We start from the raw sequence: 25,608 nt of genomic DNA on the forward strand, positions 1-25,608 counted from the left end.
GAACAAAACCCTTACCTGGTTCATTTCGGTATCGGTACGATCGCGCGGGAACTTTTTGTTGGAGATCAGCTCGATCGAGCGCTCCTTGAGCAGCGTTTCCATGTAGGAGATGTACTCGGTCGCCTTCTGGCCGTCCTCGGTCAGGGCCGCTACCCGGCGCCAGTTCATGCGCTGCAGCAGCTGAGCGTACACGTGCTCGTACTGACGGTTTTCGCCGATCGTGCGGAAGAAGAACGGATACTTTTCCCGATCGGACAGGAAAGCACCTTCGGCGGAGTAGGAAATGACAGCCATCCGGAAGTGCTTCGAAACACCTGGTTTGGAAATGCAAGTAGTAATAATATAGATTAACCGTGTTAACTCACAAAACATAGAATTTCCGACAATGTCTTACCAGCAATTGGTTCGACCGTCTCACTGCAGGCAGGACCCAGAATGCCGATCATGCGCGTCTGCTGGATGTAGTAGCTGATGAACGACTTCATCACCGTGTCCGCCCGGCACTGGCCATCGTTCTGCTGCACCGTCAGCTCGTAGTTTGGCAGGATCGTACCATTCCCGTTGATGTGATCCTGCGCTAGCAGGGCGGCCGGTGCAATCCCCAGATACGACGGTCCCATCCCGGTCAGCGGAAAGATCCCCCCAATGTACACCTCCTCCTTTGGGTCCTCCGGTTTCCACCGCATCCAAGTGCTTTCCTGCGCTCGCATCCACTCGCACGCAATCTGATTGTAAATCTCGGCCACCCGGGTCTGGTCCGGATCGCCTTCCTCGCGCACTCGCATAATTTCCGGCTCGTGCGCATCGTACAGGTCGAAGATTTGCTGCATGCTCTGCTCCTCGAAGTGCGTTAAGATGAGCGAGTTGAAGGCGTAGTCCGCCTCGCGGAACTTTTTCCCATAGTACTTGAGCAGCGGCGTCATCTCGTACTTGCAGCCCGTATCGTTGCTCGCGATCATATCCTCACACCGGGGCATCGTGATCGGTACGTACTCCATCGTGCGCGTGTTGATCACCTCCGACGGCGTCCAGTGAAACACGAGAAACTTCTTACCATTTTTACGATCGCCCCCGTACGTATTCATCAGCTGCCGGATGCCGAGCTTTAGCCGATCGCCCAACCAGATCACCTTCAGCTGGAAGTTCATCTCGGTGATGTGCTGCACCAGGAAGCGCGTGTCCTCGTAGTGTGGGGCCAGTACCAGCGCACACTTAACGCCCTGGGTGCACTGGGTCGGCACAAACATACCGTAGTCGTCGCAGTCGTTGTCACACTTGCGCTCCGCATATCGGTAGATCGATTCCAGCACCGGCTGGGAGATGTCAAACTTCTTGATAAAATCGTAGTACCGATGGTTGTTGGAGTCCTCCTGGAACAGGGTGTAGATCAGCGGCTTGGGGAAGTTGTCCTCCTTGCGTATCAGCGCTTTCGGCAGGAACAGCCCAAATCGGCCCGGATTTGCGATGGCTCCCGCTTCACGGATCTCGCCCGGGATGTAATGGTAGTCGGACAGTAGCCAAACCTCCAGATCGATCGTTGGATCGGGCCATTCACCGCCATAGCTTCAAGGGTGGGAGAAACAAACAAAGAAAAGATACATTGTTATTGGAGGTTGTAGCTGACTTCTAAAATTAAAACGCTCACACGTCCACGGGGGTTGTGAAGGTCCCCATGTCACATGTTGCTTAACACTTTTGGCGTTAAGATGATGATATACTCGGGAAGGACCACATAAATAGAGCGCAACAAACGCGCGTCGATCGGTCAGTGAAAATGGAAAATATGCAGGTAGGTCGGGGAAAACAATCAAAACATTTTCAAATCAAAACAACAGCTTCTGTGTTCTCTTCAAGCGTTAGAATGTTTCTTGTTCTTGCAGTTTGGTACGTGCGCGTTATTCATCCTCCCTGCGACAAGATATCGCCTCCAAATATCGCAAGATATCGTGCGAGCGAAGTTGTTTGTACAGGTTGGACGACTAGACGGCGTCTTGGGTGTGTGTGTGCGCGCTGTGTTTTACCAAACCTGCCGTACCAAAAGTACCCCTACCGATACATAAACCCGATTATTGATACAGATGAAAGTACGGGTTCGAGAGTGAATTTTTTTAAAACTCTCGAGAAGGATTTTGTCACGTTGTGCACCAACTTGGAGTTCTTCCCTTGTTTTCGTCAGCAACTCGAGGTTTCCGCTGAAGGACAGTACAATGACACAAAGTGTCGACGCAAAAGGGAGGATGATTTTTTTGTTGTGTTGGTAGTTGCAGCTTTATCAAACTCAAATCTTAATTTCAGACCAGCAGCAAAAACCAAACCCATCTAACTCGTCATGTGTTGGCCAGTCAGCATGACACAGAACTGAGTCACTGCTGCTTCGATCGTAAAGATCGCGAAGGGGGAACCACCATCACACACGATAATATTAATGGTTGGGTGAGTGGTAACTGCGGTAACGATGGCTAGAAATAGCTTCACCTTGGTAATCAATCAATTTCGTTTGTTTTCTGGATGAAGGTTCCCTCAGCCGGATGAACGGTATAGAATTTCTGTTGACAGTCAAATTTGTCAATAACTACGGATCCGTGCGCGTGCGTTCCTTCTTATACATACAGAGGACCGTTTGTTGTTGTTGTTCTTCTCGTAACTCTACACCGACTTGTATGATCAAAAGAAGAAAAAAAGGGAATCATACAGAAAAATATCAAACTGTTACGAGGGAGCTTTTTATTTGGGAAAGACAAATACAAACACACACACAACGCGATTGAATGACCTTTTTTTGCTTTCTTCTCGTTATAAATGGTTTGTCTTCATCTTCCACTCTCGCAAAGCCCTCCCCGTGATGTTTCGTCAAGAGTAAAGGTGTTCTGGGTACATTTCCGTACCATCGAACGAACGTGATCGCCATTCGAAAATAACCAACAAATTGCTCAAGCCTCGAGAAACGGATCGACCATTTGCTCGATTTCGTAGTTCGCGCTGAAGTTCGCGGTGAAGGTTCGTCACCTAACAAATGCAAAAAAAGGTGCCCCCACTTAGGTGGGCGCTTAGGGACGACGAATTCTACGAAAGAAGGTCAGTTAAAAGATGGGATACGATACATTCGCAGATCCTTTACCTAGCGTGCATGATCGACAAAGCCGCGATCCCCGCTGTTGGCTGTCGGGACACAAAGACACAAACACGTGTTCTTTCCCTTTTATTCTTCTTTATTTCAATCATATTTTTCTCTTATTTCCTTTGATCTTTGTGCCAACCACCGCAAAAAAAACCGTTCCAATCAATTAAATAAACGAAATCTAACGCGTGGCTAATTATACCACGCGCAAACGGATAGTAACTGTGGCATCACTTAAGATTATGGTCACCGTAATTAAAGTCTCACCGCTTCACGCTTGCCATTTGTTTTGCGGGGGCGGGGGGGGGAGGGAGGGGTGATGGAGTAACGGTGCATATCCTTGCCATTATTATAGGCTTATAATATCAGCTAAAATGAGCGCCATATCTAATTATTGTAATTAACAGATTGCAGAGGTGCAGAGGTGGAACATTAAATCTTCCGCTCTTCCGCTGAGTGTCAAAATGAGCCGTAGCGAGAAATTGGACACTAATCCGAAAGGGGGCGCCGCTCTCATTAGTGTTAACCCCGCTGTGGCTGCATGTGCGTTTGTGTGTGAAGTTGGTATAAATTCGCGCACAGCAAATCGAGCGCAGATCTGCTCGATTAATGGACGTTCGCTGTTTCAGCGGGTAGCGAGTTTTCCGTAAACCTCCCTAACAAAAAATCCTTCCAGTTCTGATGCGTTTGATGGTTACGGGTTGATGCACGTTTCCTCATGCTGTATGGCATGGTGTTGGCGCAAAACTAAGCCATCACCACCGCCGGTCGGAAAGGCAGGTTTCCACTCAGGCAGGCGAACAACCTGTTGGCGTTAATTGAAAGCTCGACAGAGCACTATCGCCACTTGTTTTGGTTGTGATTAAGTTTTGGCCCAAGTCTTTTTTTTGACGAGAGGATTAGTTCCTTCACTCCTTGGTTTGTCTGCTTGCGGAACTGTTTATCGTCTGTTGCCCCAAAAACCGAACCGGGTTCTTGCAGCGGTGGCAGTGCATTTTATTTCACCGCTCACGTTGCTTTATCCCATCCATCATGTCAAACCCCCTCCCCCGTGTCTGGGAGAGCTTACTAGCTCCCGGGGACTGGCTGTGGGCTTGCAGACATGAAAGTAACTGCAAAAAATAATGCGGTAGCCCCAACAAACGTGTAGCCTTCCATCCGAATGGGGGAAACCAAACAACCCAGGTAAGGCAAGAAAGATTTTGCGAAAACAAAAACAGCCGCGCAGTAAACAGGAAACAACAGATACGCAAATAATATGCGTTTGGTTTGGTGCAGTCCGCGCACACACGTTGCCGAATAACATTTGAGGGCAAAAGACGGTGCGCGTACCTTCGCGTGCGCGCGCGTGTATTGTTGTCTAGTCAGTAGGAACGGACGGTGGATGAAATGATATTATACACCTATAAATATGTGTTTCTTCTTTTTTTTACACATTTTGTTGTTGTCTTGGTTCACTTTTAGATTGCGTTCACTGCTAATTATTGTCTTGGTGTGGGAAAGGCCGGGCGGGCGGATGGGCGGGCGCGAACAAGATTCTATTTTTTACCAACACCCACAGTGGCGTTACACCCTTGACAAAAGTGCCCCAAAAATTTTAGATATACGATTTGCCACCCAGGAAATTTATGGCACGCGTTCCCAACCCCTGCCCCAGCTGCCTCCATCCTGTGCTGCTTTTGTCCACATGCATTGAGCGGAGAGTAGTTCGACTAAGACATTCGAGCGTTTCACAGCTGCGATCACCAAACCTGTACTGGACACTAAAAGAAGAAGAGCAATGACAAAACAAAACCAAACCTCGACACACGTTGTACAATAAGGTGGAACGAACAAACCTTCTAAACTGCCCTGTTAATGGCTCGAAACGAAATACCGGTGCTAAGGGATGGGTGTGATTTTTTCTTCTTCTTCTTCGGGGTGGGTTACTTCATTTTTTTCTTCGTTTTGTTACAGAATGTGTCACTAAACCTTTCGCGTGTTCGCACTGTGTGTGTGTGTGTTTGATAGAGCGATTTCTTGTTTTACTGCTGTTCTTGAAACAATTTTCGTGCGTTATAACATCAAAATGAGGTGATCCACGCTAAAATGAACTACTAAACCCTCTAATTAATGACCGAATTCGATGCCGGCCAATGCGCTAAGAGTCACACCCCACCCCGGAGGTTCGGTTTGATTTGCTTGAAGTCTACCGCATGGACGAGAATCGATTTTGTTAATTACTAATTGCATATTACTGGCATGTGATTTGGAGCGTTTATGAGGTGTATTAAACGCTTGATAAAGATTTAGAGCTGATTAGCATTATTATTACAAGGTTTTGTAGCTGCTCCCAAGACTCAAATTGGTACGCTGACGAGATCGTAATTTCCTTTGGTTAGGAGATTTGTTATTAAATTTCTCGTTTTAAGTTGATTTATTCACAAATTATACGCTTTTACGTTGATATTATAATCCAAAATGAAGAACATACAATTAATGACAGCTTTCGATAAGTATTACACCATCTTTTGGTAATATCAGCGCCATCTAGTGGCAAACAATGAGTATGAGATATTTTTTTAGATCATTTACTTCAGTGGTCGGCAAACTGTGCGCAATGAACCACCAAATCTTGCTCAATTGTATTATGGGAGATTGCGCATGTTATTTGTTACGTCCTTAAATTCAGATAGTAGATCGGAGTATCGCTTTCATGAAGTTCCAGATATAGTTCGTGAATCGGAATAAAACAGGGAACGGTAAAGTAGGAACAGTTTTAGGGCCGATTTTTGTTTACGATCTATTCTAGGGCCGAAAAATGGTCAAGTTCTGTCCTAGGAAAACAAATTGGTATGGTTCAGGATCTCTTCTAGGACCTATAGTTCTGAATCATGTTGAGGATCTATATGGATTCGCAATCACTTCCAGGAGCCGTAAGGCTTTATGATCTATTTCAGAACCATTATGAATTCAGTATCAGTTCCAAGACCGAAATGGGTTGAGAATCAATTTCTCGACCGGTAATGGTTTTGATTTAGTTTTTCGGCATATTGGATATTTGGCGCACCAGGGAATAGCATAAATGGACCAAAGTAACTAGCTGTATAAAAAAATACAGTAGAGTAATTCATAAACTCAACCTCTTGAGATGTCTTGCCTGATGAATGTAAGTTTGCATCATAATCCGCAAGCCGCAATTTGTCGACCATTGGTCTAATACATCATTTCAACCAATACATTGGTCTTGAATAGCATATTTCATTAAAAACACCTACAAAATTTAGACAACAAATGCATGCATTATGAAACAATAAATCCCATTAATCGCATGAGTTGCCTCATTTAGAGCACTACCACACACAATGCGTGGGCATTGCACGTCGCCCATGCTGTCTACCTACCTCGTCAGATGCTCGAGCGTATGAAACATCCTGATGCGCTCCTTCTCCAAGATCGGCAGCTCGTCCGAATACTCCACCATCTTCACGTTGCCGTAGCCGAGCACCTCGCGTAGCAAGATTGCGTACACGCGCGACACGATCTGATGCGTGTAGCGGCGCGACACCTGAAGCGAGATCGAGTCGTTCTGATTCGAGGAGGCAAAGCGTGGCACTAGATTAGCTGTAATGAAATCAAGCGAGATGCGGTTGATGGTGAGAGATTGGTAGAATAAAACAGACGCTATCGCGGGACTGTGACAAAGTTTCAACCACTTGAGGCGAGACCAACCAGACGCTCAGCGGGGGGCATTACTCTCTCTCCCTTTCTCTGGTGAGTTTGGAGATAAAATTAGATCAGGTGACCTTGCACCGCGTGCCGATGCTGTGCGGTGTCGATGATCTTCGTTTGCCTTCACACAAAAAGAAGTTTCACATGGAAGATGGATTAGAGTGCATTCATATCGGGAGGGGGCTTGCACTCGTTCTCTTCTGCCGTGCCCAAAAAGTGCACAGCAACTTCCTGTGTTGCGTTGGTCTGGTCGTTTGTTTATTTAACCGCTTTGCAGGCATTTATTTGGACGGTCGAGTTAGGCGGCACGAGATGCTATTGTGGCGTGTCCGCGTCACAGTGCGATGGTGTGTGCCCAATTTGTTAAGCTAATCTGTGTCGGGGGTAGCAATGATTTGCATGCTTTGGCTGAGCGGCCGACATGGGATGCTCGTTGAAGTGTGATGATAGTAAATGAAATCTGGAAAATTGAATTCAATTGCGAAACAAAACTATTGAGCAATTTGTGCGCAATGCACGTTTCGTTTTTGAGGAAGCAGACGAACCATCACGTTTTATGGTGATCTACATCAAGTTTGTTGTGAAAGAATATTTAAAATAAAATGGTATAAATACATTTGGATTAGTGCTTCGTTGCTGCATTTCCATAATAACTGTAAACGCCGTTTTCGTTTTCACAATAAACTATCCCATCTAATATTTCCTCATTATGTTTCACAAATTGACAGGTTGGACTGCCCTGTTTTTTTACGCATAAAAATGTAAATTTACGATCATAAAAGTTAGTTTTTTTCTGCGTTCAAGCCTGAGAAAATGCCAACCCTTTTGAGATGGAAAGAAATCACAGCCCCAAAATACATCGTACGTTCCCCCCAAAGCTAAATTATTTATTTCTTCCGGTTTGGAATGGTTCTGTTTCCGGGCTGTGCTCCGTCTTAAGCACACACGATCAGGAAAAGTTAGGCTTTTGATTCATCTGTGTTTCATGTAATTCCAGCCTCAGTCAGGCCGGAAAGGAGACAAACCCGATGTGTGTAAATCCAACTCGAAATGAGCGCTCACAACATGAATCATTTAAAAACAAAACTGTCTACCGCAGCAAAAAGCCTCCCTTGGGCAGGTCTCTAATTTTCGCCAACCGAAGTGAAAGACAGTGTGTGGTCTATGCCACCCAAAAGAGTGTCGGCAGATAAAGCGTTTGCAACGTTAGGGGCATCCAAAAAATTAGACAACCAAAGTCCAAAACGCATCATTGGACAGGATTTATGGTTTAGCGGAAACTTATTGGATTTGCGAAGAGAGGTCGAAGTACGAGCGGAAATGGCGCTCACCAGCAGCAGCAGCAGCAACAGCAGCGGACTTTCGTCACGGATCACGACGACAGGGGAGGCATAACACAAAATCGCACACAACCGAAAAGATCAAACGTAATAAAAGCAGTATCATTCACAAACGGGGAGGGCCTCCGAAAGGCAACGGAAATATAAGTTCGAAACACACACACACACACACACACACACACACACACACACACACACACACACACACACACACACACACACACACACAATCTTAAGCGCAAAATGGTGTAAACAGCAATCCCCTCCAAATGGGGAGGCGGATATGCTTGGACGGAGAGGAGGAGGACAAACCCCCTCCGGAATGGGTAACGTTTCCGTTTGGACCATTTCTTTCCGTTGCTTGCCGTGTGATTTTTTTGCTAGAAGTCTGCGTTAGACTAGCCGATCGCACACACATACTAAATCTTAGCACTAATACCCGGAGGACGTAAGCGAGGATGGGGAAAGAAGGTTGTTATAAAAAATAGCCCCACGGCTATGGCGTTTTCTTCCCAGCGGCAAACAGATTCATCGTCGCTGGGTGACGATGAGACGACGGTCGGCGAGCAGCAAACATCTCATCGTCCACATCTGTAGGAATTATTTTGCGCTAAGGGAAGAGGGCAGAAACACGCTGCCTGTGTATATGTGTGTGTGTGTGATACACCCCAAATGTCATAGACGATACGCGAATAGAATCGCATCGCGCAAAGTTAATTGGATGGTTTTTGGGGGGCGAAAGCGCGTATGTGCGGAACCGGCGGTGGTACTCACAGTTTAAGACCAGCACTAAGCCGTCCTCTACTGTCTACTGTAGCACCCTCTGTGCGCTGTGGTTTTGGGAAGGGGAAGGGGAGATGATGCTGGTAGAGCACAGCACCGTCTCCGCCCAAATGAGCGGAGCGCTGTGAAATTGTACAAATAATTTGATAAGCCGACTCGGACAATCTCTTGGATGGTAGTGTGATGTGTAGAAATTTGTGTTTGCACACCATCACACAGAGCGCGACAAAGCGCGCTGCTGCAGCGCTAAATTCCATTTGCCATTCCCTCGGTTTCAGATGTCTGGCTCCCACTCCCTGCCAGTGCCAGTGCCAACTCGGGAGGCCCGTACCGCCATTATCGTACAATGAACTCCCGGGAGACGAGGAGTTCGATTGTCTTAAGCTTTACACCGTCCGAAAACGTGTATCTGTGTCGAAAGAAACAAACAATACAAAAAGTGGTGGCAACATAATTATTGTGCACTTCCCTCCATCCACCCCCTCCCCGTCGTACGCACAACCCAACACGAACGAACACACCAGTTTCGTGTGGTGGTTGGGAGATGCCTTTTCAACGCCAGCCAAACTTCTAGCCACGGTCAAACGATTAGGCTGTCAACTGGAGCGTGTACCCGCAATCGAACGCCCCATAACTGTGTGTGTTTGTGATTGTAGCTTCAGCACCATTCCGCCGGTACGATCGTGGCATTGCGTGAGGATCATCCATCCGTGCCGTGCCGCAGTTCCTTCGCTAATCCGACGCACACCACCAGGGGGAAAAGAAAAAAAGGAAAAACTGAAAGCGATTTGAAGCGTTCGTCGCTGGCCAGCGGCAACATTTCGGCCAAAGACCGTTTTACTGCACAGCATTTCAAAAGGGGCAGGGAGCTTGAAATTGCCCAAAGGGGTGTGTTTGAGAAGAACTAGCGGTATCCAGCACACAAAAACAAAAAAACGTTGGCAGCGTACACTAGTCGGTCTAAAAGTAGTAATAATAGAATATCTTTAGCATCTAAATGGCTTGTTCGGTATAAGTCGTGGTTTCGGTTGCTGCGAAGAGTTCAGGAATTTGCCAACAGGTGGCGCTGCCAGTCATTAGTACTTTCAAAGTCAATTGCGTTAGGGAATTACAATAAAGCGATAAAGTGTGACTATTTCTGTGCGTGTGTGTGTGTTTGATGGCATAGAAGAAAGCAAAATGTAGCAAATTTGCACTTTATTAATTCATTTGTTGGTATCACTCCTCCCCCAGGAAATGCGTAGCAGCGGACGTTGGATCTAGCGTTTTGGAGCTAAATAAATTGAAATTAATTTATTATAAATTAATACAATTGCCAATCTTCCCCCTTTTGCTGGCAGCAGCTAATTGGCTGCAAGGAGGGCAGAATCTTTCATTTGGGTTTCAGTTCAGTAAGTTCCAATAAGGCCGCTATCATTTGGCTCAAACTCGCAGGTCGTAGTGTACTTTCGGTTACCGTAAACCGTGCACTACCAGCATCACAATTGGCAATGACATAAAAAAAGCAAACGGTGTTCCCAAAACAGACCGTCAAAGGATAGCAAAATACAGCACCAAAACCGTTAAAATGGCTTTATATTGCACCGACGGTATTACTTTTGTGTTCACGAATTAACAAGCCATTTTCACGCCGGTGAAAACAAACAACAGTAAAGGTTGGCGCGACACTGGTTCCCCTTTCTGTTCCCCCCGGGTTCATGCTCACGTTGAAAGACAAATAGCTTACGGCCCATTGATCACCGCCATTTGAGGGGATGGCCGGCCGGGCCGGGAGACACATTTACCAATGGTGGCAGTGGATTATTTAACACATTTTAGAAAGGACCGTCTCGGATGACACTCAGAGACACCGTGCAAGAGATAGGGAGACGAAATAACATATCAGAAGAAATATTGCAGTCGATCCAAATGCGCAAAAATGATAGTGTCGTTGAGCCGTTGATAGCGAAAGCCAGACAGCCCCACAGCTGATGGCAAAGAGTGTGAAGTTGTAAAAAATACATCACAAATACAGACACACACACACACACTGAATGTGTCAACGGTCAGCGCAATAGATAGTGCCTGCTCTTGCCGGACGGAATTTCATCATCTCGACCGTCGTCGTCGCGCCTCGACGTCATCGACAGTTAATTTGGTTCACTTTCGTACAAACCGTCCACCACCCTCTTCTATCCACACGGCTTCATTCACCCCGATTTGGCTGATATTTTTGGCTAGAAATTGTCCAAAACTAGACCATCAGCAACCCAAACCAACCCAAAGGACCGTAACGTCCCCCTCTCCCTTGGGGGATGAAAGACGCTCGGAATTTGCGCAGTCTGCGTAGCGTATTTATGTATGCCGTCTAGCTGTCGGTTGTGCGATTAACATAATTTTTTTATGATCATCGCTAATTTTACTGTGCTGGCCCCTTTTCCTTTGCTTTTGCGTGGCTCGACCCTCGACGTGTCGTGGACGGTCGCTCTTTCGGTGCTCTGTAATCGGTCTAATTTGAATGTGTCTCGGGGCCGTTTTTCCCTCACTCCTCGCCCTCCCGATTGTACGCTTATCTCTCGGGACGGCATGGTTAAGAGTGGGAAACGATGAATTACAAAGCACAGAAATATGTAAAAGCGCAAACATCGAATTTTCAAGAAGGAAGCAACAACAACAACAACAACGAAACACAATCTTGTTCGCTCGCTGCAACGGTAAAAGGATATTCTCGTATCACTAGACGGTGGAAAGAATTGGGAATTTTTGTCTTGTTTGCTAATTTTATATCCGACCCCAAGGGAACCCAAATTCATTCAAGAAATGGGCACACAAAATACAATTAACATAGCTGGCTAGACACGGCCCAGCTTGCGATCCGAAGATTCACACTTTCTTTTGACCTTCATCTCCTACCGCCCCCCCCCCTCCCTCCCCCTATCCACCATAGAGAAAGTGGATGATCTAATGAGCTGCTTCTCTTCAAAGCACGCGGGGGACAGGTGTTGCGTTTGGTTCAAATCAGGGATTTAGCTTTAGTTTGAAATTAACATCTCTGGCAGCTGAACCAAAATCTTCCTTTCCCCTTTTATAGGCTGACTGATCGAATCACTTCTTCGATGGTCACTTTCGCGCATCGTTGTGGGCAACCCCGCATTGGCATCCCCCCCACGGGTAAGTAAATTAGCATATTTTGGGAACCATCTTTTGGGGGACAGTTTTCTGTCCCGGACCACCGGACAGCAAACAAACAAAACACGCTGGCAAACAAACAACCACGAACGCTATTGTGTCCGCTCATTCGGACGTTCGGCCAGAACGCGGGACCAAAACAGTCGGAATGGGAACAAATAATAATCAAATTAAGGTACCAACGCCCCGTCGTACGAATGTGGGCAGCGATCGGTTTGTTTGGTGTGTGTGTGTGGTTTGTTTTCGATTGATACCATATTTTATTATTACGGCCCGGTGGTTTGCGCTGTCTTTGCTGGCCGTGAAGCGGATGGGAGTATTTTCGCAAACGCCAAACGCCCAGCAAACAAATAATCGGACAAATTATCACCAATCAATGATCTAGGTGGGTCGTTGATCGATAGTGAGTACAGGGAGGAAAAAGGGAAGGGAGAGTGAAAGTTTGAATTAAATTCGAATATTTCATGAAGCTCTAAACCCCAATCAAAACGGAAAGAAAAAGAAGGAATTCACAACACGACTGTGTTGGCATGACACTTTGATTTCGGCATGCAAATTACGCACACATTAATTGCGCATTAATCGCAACTGTTGGCCACTCTAAAAGCAAAGTTCTAATGAATGGCTGCCCGACTCCAAAACTTCATTCTTGCTAATTTCCGGCCCCTTATTTGTTTTCTCTATGCCCACTGTAAATTGACACCGAGTTCTTTCTGGTCCCCCTCTCCCGACTGATTGGGGCGCATACATTCAAAAGCGGGAATCTTGTAGTAACACACACCCAAAGACACACACACACGCTGGAAGACGGATGAGCTCTCCAACCAAGCGTTTGTGAGGCGCTGTTTAATTGCCATTAACCGTTTACTGTTTTGTTTCCTCTTCTGAGTCTCACTGCGTGCCCCATACCGTCTGTCTGCCTGTTTGTAGTAGAAGTCGCCCTTTCCACAAGGCAGATAAGACCGCTGGCTTAAGTATGTTTTGGGAAGAGGTAAATATTATACACCGAACCAAACTGTCTTTGCCAGTAGCGTGTGCCGTGTGTTAATTGTTGATGTAAAGTATCGCTTTTTTCCTCATTTGGCTCTCTCTCTCTCTTTCTCACCGTACATGATTAACAGTGTTTATTTATTTGTTTTAATTTTATGTATGTTTACTGCCAAAGTGTTTAAACCCATGTGTGTATACGCATGTGCGTGTGTTGATGTTTGTTTTCTTTTGTGTTTTATTTTCGATCGTTATTGGTGGAAATGTTTCATTGCTGTCGTTTGGGGCAAGGATTTTACCACTCAAACACCGTGTTGTCAACATTTGATGGGAAGGCTGTTTCTTTTTACTTGTTACCTTTTAAAACACATTTGTTTTATGTTCAAAGATCTTTTTTATTTGCATGTTTCTCGTACATAACATACAAAGTGGAAAATGGATGCAGAGAACTATTTTTAACCCAGTAAAAAACGGCCGATCAAAGTGCGGTTCGAACTCATGATCGCACCTAAAACAGCCTCATCACAATTCGATTCGGCTACGAAGCTCACAGCTAATACGTGCGTTTATAGTACCTTTTATTCGTCAACCTTCTGCAAGGACACAGTATTCCCTTTCAATCACGTGCAGCGAATTAATAATCTTATTTAACTTTCACAAAACATTCGCACTTAAACCCGTTATTAATCATTCTATGTCTGGGTCTGCGTGTTTTTTTTTATGCATCGGCCAAACTCGGCATGGCTACTGCCCTCTTAATATTACATCCATTAACTGCGGCATGATTGTAATTCATTTTTATTGAGTGTGTCCCTCTGCAAAACGAACAACGAGCCCGACGAGCACTGCTGGTGACCGTGCGTTGCTTTTCAAACGAGAACCGTTCTTGGCAGTAAGGACGGCAGGCAGTCGTTAGCATACGATCAGCTTTACAACAATTACAATTGTTGGGGACATTACCCCACATCGCCAGTTATCGTAATTCTTTAACCTTTGATTTTATGTTTTATTGCCCGGGCAAACGGAAAGCGATGCGGACACATATGCCTTACACCCGATTGCTCCATTACATCGTAAATCGTTGTTCAATTTATGTTCCAAAGCATATAGAACACCACTCCCCCCCCCAAACCCCCATCAAAAGACGCTATAGCGCCACAACAATGCGGGTGACAAATCACAGACGCGTTTCTTCTTCCGTATGCGCATAAATATGAAAGAGACTTTCCGCCGTTGTTGTTGGCATCGCTCCAGCCCAGGACCTTTAACTCTTGGTTTGGGCACAAGGAGTTGTCTTTCCCTTTTCTTCTCCCATCTCGGTACGGTCGGCTGTGTGTTTGTAAGAGAGATTGTAAAATGTATACTTTTCTTTTCGAGCACAAGCAAACATAAGAAGCGAAAACAATCGTTTCCGCAAACGACGGAACAACAAGCTTGTTCCCCCAGTTGACTTTGGTGCTGTGCGAATAAAAGGGTGACCACCCAAAAGGGAGAGACAGTGAGAACATTAAACGGATCCTCAACTGAATCTTTTTCATCTGTTCTGTTGAGGCACCAAATATCTTCCCCGACCTTCCCAGACAGAAGCCCCGTGCGCGTGTGTGTATGCGCTGGCTGCTGGCTGTAATTTCCATACAAATGTTTGGTGTGTCGGCAGCAGTACATCGACCCTTCTCTGGCTCTATGTTGTCCCTTTTTCTTTTGCTTTCCCTCGCGATGTCCTTGTCGGAAATGGCAATATGAAAAATATGCGATGCGCAATTTCGGAACCAAACCCAAACACACAGCAACGGAACGGAACGGAAGCAAAACTAATACGCACACATTCCCCTGCATTATAAAAGAAGCGCCTGTGCTGTATTTCCCCCGTCTTTTCGGGTCTTTTTTCCCCTCAGTTGCCGTTCAGCTCCATAAATTGTACTTAAAAAACAAAGTGGAGCCAATTGGAATTAAAGAAACATAAACAGTCCGATCTAATTACGTCGCCTGAAATCCATATGTGTTTGTGAGTGAGCGGAACGTGCCCCCCCCCCCCTGCCGGGATTGGGGTTTCTAATTGGCACGGCCCGGCCTCCACCCTTTTTGGTATCGCACGCCGGGACAAACCCAAGGGGGGAGAGAGAAAAGTAATTGAAAACGGAGCCCCACGACGATGAGGCTATAAATTATTTCATTGCGATCGTAAAATATGCTGCGTTTATTCACTGGAAGGCATGCTGCCACCGGTCAGGCACAAATGATGTTGCGTGAACATCACCGCCAAGACACACACACACGCGCACACACGTGAGTCCACCACGTATATGGCATGAGGTTTTGTATTTTAACGGTCAAGACACGCCACGGTGGTTACGTTTGGTGGCATTCGGACGAAAGAAAAAAAACGTACAGAAAACCAGTTCTTCTGTTGTTAGATAATCCCAACCACCAAGGACAAATGTTCAGTTTTTTAAAGGGGGGTAAACGATAGGGGATGAACCCGGAAGCCCCCGGAAGTGCTCAAAAAGTACTTGAAAGGTAATTTGAGTGTGGTTTCCTTTTTTTGTGCGTGTATGCTGCTACCTGGCAGCTGGATTTAACTAAGCACCCGGGAAGGGAAATCCCTGACTCAACGTGATAAGCGATAGGATGGGATGGAGGTCGCCCTTTCCAGTGGCTGCTTGGCATCGTCGTGACCTTGGCAAAGGGTCGAACTGGGTAACGATACCGCTATTATTCAAGCGTGTACTGCTTGGTGCTGGTGGTGCTGGTGGTGATGTACCTGTGCAGATAAACTTGAATCTTAGCTTTGCCTTTTGCCGATCAGAAAACGGTGGCAAAACGAGATAAGGACAGCACGGCTTGCTGTTCCGAGTCCACGTGCGTGTCTTGGGCCATCAATATTTAGACAGCGTCAGGGATAAACGTCATCGGCGAATGGAGCGAAATAAAAAGACACAGCATGCAGGGGCTTGTGGCGTCAACAGTGGTTACACATCTGAATGGCTCTTTGGTATTAAAAAAAACTTAAAAAATAATAATTAATTACATTTACACAGCACAAAAGAAGAATAACAAAACTTTCGATACAATATTTTAGAAATATTTTAAAATTTAGTAAATAAAAGTGAATCAGTTTATAAGCAAAATATAATGAAAATTTATCTTCTAAAGGTTGTTACGTTTGTTGGAAAAGGACAAGCACAAATTTATACAAATCAGTTTGCTTCAAACATAGCATAAGTTATGTTGGCTATGCGTCGGAGATCATCACTTAAACCGAATTCCATTATTTTCAGGAATTTTCATTCCATGTCCTGAGTTCCACTTTCTAAATAGAAAGGGTGTTCCATATTTTATTCGCATGTGGTCATGGCAGATTACTAACTAATTAAGTTAAAGTATTGAGCGTGGTCTTTTCAATAGAATATATGTTAGCCGCCTTTTTCATAAATTATTGGATGATTATTTCCGAATTTTCGAGTTTGTTTCTAAATAAAGCTTCTCTTCAAAAGACCCATTAAAATTGCTCTATATCGAACATACTTACTTACACAAAATAAAACACACAAAAACTTTACGTAAAGCGATAAAAGCCCATCCTAAAACACTGCTTTGCAAAACCCCTGTAGCTGTAGCAAAAACCCTGGCCAGCAGAAAAAAGTTTTCTCCCTTTTGGCGCTCTTTTGCCTAGCTCTTATGATTTTTTTTTCCTTTTTTGATAAACCAAGACGTAAGCGACGGGGAGGCGAGCTGGGCAAGGGAAAACTCTCTGCCCCAGCAAGCTTTTCCGACGGCACGTGCAGCCCGTGGAGCCCCGGCACTACCGAAAACTGCGTAACTGGCGATGCGCAATGGAGCAAAATCAACGAGCGCGCTCCATCAGTAGTCGCAGTGGCAAACGAATGAAACGAAACGCACGGAAACAGCATTTTGCGGTGGAGAGCGCTCGTGTTGCTCCCTTCACTTTCCTTCCCATAATATCCTTTGGGGCACCCCGGGCACATCCTCATGCCGGCCGTATTGCGTGAGTCAGTGAGACCCGGCTCACCAGCCGCAATCACACGGTAACGACAGAGGCAGAGCATAAACGGAAATAAAAGCACGGTGGCCCTTTTTTGCATTCCTTTCTCAGTCCAAAAACCCGCGTTCACAACAATGAAACAAAAAAAATGTGTGTAAATGAAATAAGACGGTCCCGTCGGTTGTTTTGTCTGCGACTGTGGGTATGCGCGTGTGCGTTGTTTTTGGAAAAAAAAACATTTTTTCCGCACTCGTTTCCGGTTTCGCGCGGTCAGAAGGAAGCGCAGGTTGAGTTTGCTGCTTTTGTTTTCAAAGCTGCTCCTTTGCTGTAAATGAAACCAGCACTGGATTCGGTTGCAGACTGTGCAAACAGAGGCCCGGGAGCCCTGTTGAGAATGTTGTGCTTTTGTACCTACGCATTCAGCCAACATTGCAAAACTGACCTTAACCCCGTGCACACGAAAAAACGCAGAGAATTGGTAGGCGACCCAAACAGCAACAGCAGCAGCACTTTCCCTTTGATGAAACTTTGAAGCGTATAAGGATTCTTTTCGGTGGTACTTCTCTCCTCTGACCCTCTCTAGCATTCCTTTAGCAAATCGCGTGCGCTGGCAGGGAAAAGGTAGCCCCAAGGTAAATCCCAGCGCAACCTTACGCTCGCCAAGGCTCGACAAGTGTTCCGGCAACGGTCCCCTCTCCTACCGAGACCTTTCGTAACGATCGATCGAAGGAAAAAGCAAGCACGAGGGATATATGGCGGAAGAGAGAGAGTGTGTGTGTGAGAGAGGGAAGAGGGTGGGCTGAATTGAAAGCTTTTGCCGCGTGCCGAACTTACGCTACTACTGCGTAATACTTGCGTACGGGACGGGGGACACGAGGCCAACGCAACGTTAAACCCTCCAAGGAAATGCGGGTATTCGTGGAAAGCGCCTTTTTTGGTTTGATTTTGCTACTCACACAACTGCTTTCTAGGAAGTATGCAAGGCGCAATGGAGTCGTTTTGTCAACCCCCGGGGTTTTGTCGTCTGTGTTTTCTGTGTGTGTAGTATATCATTGTTTTTTCTTTTTTTTGACGAATTATTCCAGTACGGACACGATAAACTGGTTTTGCATGACATGGGATTTGGTGGTAGCGATTTATTTTGATGTGAAAAATTATTTTCCCACCACGCTTGTGCTGTGTGTGTGTGTGTGTGTGTGTGTGTGTGTGTGTGTGTGTGTGTGTGTGTGTGTGTGTGTGTGTGTGTGTGTGTGTGTGTGTGGTGTGTGTGTGTGTGTGTGTGTGTGTGTGTGTGTGTGTGTGTGTGTGTGTGTGTGTGTGTGTGTGTGTGTGTGTGTGTGTGTGTGTGGTGTGTGTGTGTGTGTGTGTGTGTGTGTGTGTGTGTGTGTGTGTGTGTGTGTGTGTGTGTGTGTGTGTGTGTGTGTGTGTGTGTGTGTGTGGAAAGCCATTCTATCACAGTATGCATACTTTTTGCTCCCTTTTACCTTGTGTTTCACTATCTTAACCGAAGTATGCGAATGGTGAAAGGGTTTCCTTTTGTGTGCGTTGAGGTTCTCTCCCTCGTAGAAGAGGGTTAGATTTTTATCCAACCGGTGGTAAATTGTTTACGGATGCAAAAGTTGACTCAACTTCCACAAACCACATCCTATCCTACCACAATGGTGGGTGGTCCCTTTTCCTCCTGTGGGGGGTTTTCTTTCATTTTGCGGGTCTAGCAACGTCCCTGCTGCCTTGCCAAAATATGGAGAAAATGAACGTTTCCTGTCCTGTTTAGCCACGATAGCAGCGACTGGGGAACGATACACTCAAATTTATGCATACAGCACACACACACACACACACACACACACCCACCCAAAGACACATTGTCGGAGATAGTCAAGTTGAGTCAAGTTGACGAAAAGGGTACATTTACTCCCCTGAGCCATCTTGAGCCTTGCTAAGTGGAACGTGGTACGGGGTCCATTTTATCACCGCTGAAACATTTCATCTTTTCCAGCGCCATCTCCTCGGAATGTCTCTCCCCACTCCGGATGGGTGTTGTTGAAAGTGAAAGGAAGCCAAAAACACACACACACACGCTACATTTACGTTGAGATTAAACATTTTTTTCGTGAGCCACATTTTCTTTGCCTTCTCTTTCTGGATGTTGCTGTTGAGTTGTTGTTGTGCGTTATCATGTTTTTGCATCATTTTTTCGTTTGTTTCGCCCTGTTTCCCTGTTGTGTCCTTTTTGGTCCTTGCTTACGCCAAATCCCGCGCAAGGCAGGCCGGCAGGCAGGCAGAACTAATGTACGGTGACAGCACTAAATCGGCCCCGGCCTGCGGAAGGCGTCGAGATAAAAGGCAACAAAAACACATTTTTGAGGCTAAACCAAGCCAACCAAAAAAAAAAAAAAAAAGGGCAAGCTTTTTGGGGAAGCAATATTAGCATTCCATCCTTGCAGCAACGGATCGCATAACATTAAACGCTCTCCAGATTAGCCGCTTCATTTAGGTCTTTAGGCGAACGGGGGAGCGAGATAATAGCTTTCAAAGGGGGAAAAAGACAAAGGGATGTTTGGTGGAGGGATAAGGCGGGGCATTTATTTAGAGTTATTAGAATTTGTATCCACTTATGGGTTATGGCGGGGCTTTTTCGTGATGATATACTGGTTGCGGTTTTTGAACGATACGCAGGATAACCCAAACATATATATTAAAATTGGTAGTAAAGAGTGCTAAAACGATGCTGCACAAGGATAGACCAGTAAACCAATGGAAAATAATAAACCGAAAAAATGTGAGGCATCGCACGATACGTCATTTACAAAATCAGTCTTCATCCTTCAAATTATCCTTATTTAACTCAGTTGATACTTTCTTCGTTATTTATAGAATTAATATATATTAAAATTAACTTATTACGTACAAACAGCTAGAATACATTTTATATGGGTTATCGTTTAGGGGGAAATTGTTTCTAATTTTGGTATGAAAAAAGGCAGAAAAACAGATTAAAAATCTCGTTTTTTCGGCGTGAACAAACGTTTGTTCTAAAAAATAGACATATTTTTTAGATTTTTCAAAGCTTTATCTTCACCCGCACTAACGAAACATGAATTTAACCTTCAATAATAGTATCCCATGAGTTCACGCTATGACTAAAACGGACATCGTGCGGTAGTTTGTGGACGTCGGATAAGCCTGTTCCGGCATCTAAAACACTATTAGACAACAATCAGAGCATCGGAAGAAATCCAAGTTCCGAATGGCTGACGACCCTAAGCGACAAAAAACCCAAATGATGCTTGCAAATGAAGACCGAGGGTAAAGTCGCACACATTCCAGCGTTAGCTTGGCCGGGAGGTCGAGTTAACAGGTCAAACAGTGAAATAGTACATGGGCAACATGAACAAACACATCAAGAAGCAGAAATCGCATCCACTGGCTGCTAAGCAGCAAGTAATAGCGCCAAAACTTAAAGCGTCCATTTTAGGCGAATTTCACAAGAATTTCAATATGACACCCTAGTCCGCGAACTGATCCAACATTCCCCAGCTGTGTCCCATGGAAATGTTTTCTGGACAAACATGATCCAAAATTTTTGTCGCGAAAACTTAGGAGTAATTGATTAAAATCGACCGATAGACCTTACAACGTGTCTACAGGCATTTCTACGTCCGCCATGGCAAACATTCTGTATAACTGACGATATGGAAAGAAATTACTTCGCTTACTTCTACAGCCAGCAGAGAAAAGACAACTCTTGTTAAATGCAAACCAACTGCTAGAAGTTTATACAATTCTTACCTTGAAGCGGATTAAGATCATTATAATTATTCCTGATCAGTTCGCTTTTATCAGGATATGAATGAAATTAATAAATGCATACCTTGATAAGCAGAACAGAATGATGCCTAAATCAATCAATGCCTTTAACTTTCAGTGTTTGCAATTCAAATTTCAAGCATAATTGAACGGCATTTAAAACTTCAGAAGTAGAGGAAAGAAAACACAACACCCTGTATGTGACTTGCTGTAAGCGGGAAAACCCCACGGCCGTGTTTTATACTCTCGCACCGGTTCACGCCAATCACGCTGCCCCAACGAAACTACCTCATCCCCAACCAACATCTCCTCTCCTCCCGACAAACTGTGGGAAACCTGAGCAAAACCATTTCTAATTAGATTAACAGCAATCAGCAATTGCAGCCATCTACTACTAAAGCATTTAGTCGCTTCTCCGGGCTGAAACGCACCACCCGGCCGATAAATCATCGCCATCGCAACAATCAGTGCTTGATTGTGCTGCTGGATACTTGCCAACCATCAAACCTCCCTTCCCCTCCCCTTTGGGGGGGGGGGGGGGTTGTAAAAAGCAGAACACAAATTAAACACAACACACCAAACGATAAAGTACCGGGCGCGCTCCGACTTACAGAGCCAAACGCGATGGCGAAGATCTCGAGATGAAGATAAAGCTACTAGCGTAGCGCGGGGCAGCGACGTTCGGGAGTGGCACCGAGTAGCTCTCACCGCTCATTTTCGTAAAGCTTTCATTAACGAACAGCCAAACAGCCCCGGCACCAAACAAACGCTAGAAAGCTTAAATTGCGTGCGGGAAATCCCCAAGCAGGAAATACGCGGTAGTGATGGTATCCTTCATTTTTAAAGATCACATTCGTTCGTCATCACTAAACGCACGTGTCTTGTGCAAAAAAAGCCTTTGGCGCAAGCTTTTGTGTCCCGCTTGCGATTCCGAGTTGCGATATACGCGCGCGGGGGGTTTTATTTCCCCTCGTAAACGTCCGAATGATGAATTGGTCCAGAAGGGACGAATGCGCCATATCACGATCGGAATGCGGCGGAATCTCCTCATGGGGCCGCTACGTTTTATTTAATTTGCTATTTTTAAACAACCACTTCCCGAAAGCGGTTTATTTTTTGCCTTTGATTATGATAGGTTTGGAGAGGTTTTCTATCCACCGATTCCCGAACCACCAATCGTAAAATTGAACCAAAAGGCATGAATCATTCCGATCAGCGTTTCCAGCAACGGAAAACATTCGACTACCGAACATAACTTTTTCTAAGCAAACCGAGGGTCGTGGCCACTCGCTCGTTCGAACCCGCCGATAGGAAAGTGTTGTAAAACACACACACACAACACCGAACAAATTAGACGATGAAGCTGTCAAAACATATTAGTGTAGAGCGTGGAGTGAAAAATCACCGTTCGGTGTCTAGAGGCAAAACGGAAACGCCGTTCGAGGTGGGTGCAGCGCGCTCTGTCGTACGGCAGTTAAATTTACACACTCTCAATTCGGGCCCGCTGGAACTACGATGGCTACGATTGGGCAAGGGAACGCCACCACTGTCACTCTTTCACTTACCCAGCCTCTTTCTAGATACCGACAACATACAGACCGGCCGCAGATGGAATGATAACGGGCCGCGGGCTCATAAAACAGTCATTTTTCACACCGATTGGATCGTTCTGCGGTGGCGAACATGCCTCCTCCGTTCCTCCTCTCACCGCTCCAAAAAAGACCTGAGAGATCGTGAACACGGCACCTTCCCCCCACCGTGACACCCAAAGTCAAGTCGCCGGAGTGTCAAAACTCTCGTGTCATCTGTCAGACACTTCAGCGAGCGCGCACGCAGTACCGCCGCGGGTCGGTAATTGTTGATTGATGACCGGTTGAGTCGGTGCGCCGTGTCAAACTGTTTCCTCTCCTCTTTGGGCGCCAGCGGAGGAAGCAACAGCGGACAAAACATTGCCGAAAATGCTTCTCACCACATAATCAGTGGTGATGCGCGCATGTTTATTGGCAGCCGTGTCAAACACAGCCACCGAGACGGCGAGTGAGCTTTCGGAGTTGCCCCAGGGGGGGCGGGAAGAAAAGAAGATGCCGACGGCAAACATATCGTAACCATGCAACGCTTTACGCTCACGTGTCGGCAGCAGCAGGGACGCTTTTGCAGGGACGGACGGTTAGGACGATCCAATTTTGCTGAGTCACAGAAAAGGAATAGAGTAATATTAAGCCGGAAAAATGTGTACATCACCCAGAAAAATACCCACAGCGCTTCTTGGAGGACGCCTCTCTTGCGGATAACTTGCGGACACCGTTCAAATTGCGCTTCAAATAAAGAGCGAGAGAGAGATCAATCGAAGCGGACAGCACGGTAGTAGTGTATGGTAGTGCGTGACTTTCTCACAGCGGTCTACCGTGTGTGGCACTACGTGGTGTGAACGGCGTCACGGAGCACGCGAAATGGGCCACTATTACATTCCTTCGCCGTCCATAAATCATCATTTCGCCAAACAGAGTGGAGACGGTGGTGTGTGCAATAAAAGTGGCACGGTGGCATGGCGAAGTTGGTACGTGTCGCTGGTGATGACAGTGCGAGCTGCAAAAGTGACCGTAATTGAACTAACGATCGATCGTTTATTATTTATTATTGTTGTTGCTCGGTTAATGCAGAAAGATGATTAGTAATAAAAAAAACACACATTCAACTACATCCACAACAGTTTTCCCTTGTTGCAACAACGCTTCCTGCTTTGAAGTCTCACTAGATGACTTTGTTTGTATTGCCATTATCTTATTTGAAAAGCACAGAGTTAGATTCCGGGAATCTAAACAGACGCACATCTCAGCGCGTTGCCAGACCTGCAATCCGGAAGCGGATGGTCTAACGGTCACAAGTTGACGTCCCTCGTGGCAGAAACCACACGTCGTCGTGCGTTGCAAACTCCAATGACGCCAATGTGCGCAACTATTTCCGCCACTGCACATTGCGTGCACCGGGCGGGGAGGAGATAGTGTTCGAGCCAGAAGGCTTTTGGCACGTGCGGTCAGGGTCATTTGCGTACGGAGAAGAGGCGGCTTCATAATTTCACACAACTCTCCGCCCATCGAACGAAACATGATCTGGTACGCAACGTCGAAACTAACAGCAGAAGCCTGATAGCAAGAGCGTTAAACATTGTTGTCATTAGGTCGTCGCATCGTACAATTCCTTGGAAAGTTATCGCTCTGCCCTTCTCGGCGAAAGGAATGTCAATGTCAATGCAGAGAGCTGTCTGCCAACCGCGCTTCTTCCAGTGTTGGAATTTTGCCGCATCAAAACCATCTGTTGCGCGCACGGTTTGTGAATTTGCCTGTACATTTCTTGTTAAAAATAAAACATCATAATTTCCTATCCCACGCAAAGTGGAAGCTTTTCATTTTCCTCTTTCCAAGACTCAAAACCGCAGGAGGAGAAGTCGTGGAGAGCGTTCCCCTTCAATCGGAGGAAGAGAAAATGCGCAAATATTACGTTCCGAATCACCCGAGCGCATAATTATTGACGGATTGACGGAAGCGCAGAAAAATGGTTTCATCCGTCAGCGGCAGTGGGATAAATTTCAAATTTATTACTTTTGGTTCTTTGGTTTTTTCCTCCATTTTTTCTCTCTCGTGGTGAAAGATTGATGGAAATACGGGAAGTAAAATCTAACCACATAGATGGGAGGGAAAGCGCTTTAGGCACGAATCGCGTAGGGCAAAGATTTCAGAATAGGCAACCGAACGGAACGAGCTGTAAAATCTGGATGGTGGTACGAAATGGAAGGAACGAAACAGCGACAGCAAATATCGATCCATCGGCGTCTTGTCCGTCGTTGACTTTTACGCACCCGCGCGATGAAGAGGCCTCTAAACATTAATCCCTATTGGCGATTACTTTTACCTCAACATCAGCAGCAGCGGGTCTTGCTTTACGTGGTCAAGCGTGCTGTTAGAACTCGAAATTTTTACAACATACTTTTGGACTCAACAGATTTGAAAGTATGTGTGTTCGTGCGTATCCGTGCTTGTTTGGCAGGAATATTGCAAACTCCAATAAGTTGTTGATTAACTAGAAGAAAGGTATAGCGTAAAAGCCCGGGTCAGAGCAAAAGTTTGATCGAACAGCCTGAGGGAGTTGTAAAGTTTGGTCGTTGCGGGCATAAATCAAAGCTACCGCTCGTGCTCGTTTGGAAAATATGAAAGTAAAGTGGATACGGTGAAATTTAATGAACTAAATCATAATGCTTCCGCAGGACGGGAATTAATTTGCCGTTGGGCCTCTTTAGCACCCTGTTTAGCAACACAGTCCATACCAGGTTTAGGCACTGCAATCCCAACTAATTAACCTCAAAAATGGCAATTCTTTGGACTGCTTCTTTTGCTATAGGCATAGAGCTAGGCATTTATTTTTTCTTGATTTGCTGTCTTGTTGTTGAATGCCTATATAAATTCTGCGCCGTATCATTAGCAACGAACACGCGAATAGGTTTCCCATGACACTCATACCACGCAGCAGTAGCAGCAGCAGCAGCAGTAGAACGGTTTCAATAAACCGACCAAATTTGATCCATTCCCACACCTCACGCTTCTATTCTCCTCATCTTCCCACTTTACATTCTTTAGATGATCATCATCATTTAGCTCTGGATTTGATCCCAAAAATGGATGTGGCGAATGTGG

At 45.7% G+C, this 25,608-nt stretch overlaps 1 protein-coding gene across 7 annotated transcripts in view; it reads right to left on the bottom strand.

Annotated features, from left to right (window-relative positions):
• The window catches only part of LOC121595166, a 59,265-nt gene that overhangs the window by 10,188 nt on the left and 23,469 nt on the right, over nt 1–25,608 (bottom strand). For all 7 annotated transcript variants that reach the window (XM_041918850.1, XM_041918846.1, XM_041918847.1 and 4 more), the window contains 3 exons: nt 6,502–6,721; nt 395–1,563; nt 16–314 (listed from right to left, as the gene is read on the bottom strand). In XM_041918850.1, coding sequence (XP_041774784.1) covers nt 16–314; nt 395–1,563; nt 6,502–6,721 — 1,688 coding nt within the window. The remainder of the gene's footprint in view (nt 1–15; nt 315–394; nt 1,564–6,501; nt 6,722–25,608) is intronic.

Source organism: Anopheles merus, chromosome 3R (genome assembly GCF_017562075.2).
Source record: "Anopheles merus strain MAF chromosome 3R, AmerM5.1, whole genome shotgun sequence".
Lineage (NCBI taxonomy): Eukaryota > Metazoa > Arthropoda > Insecta > Diptera > Culicidae > Anopheles > Anopheles merus.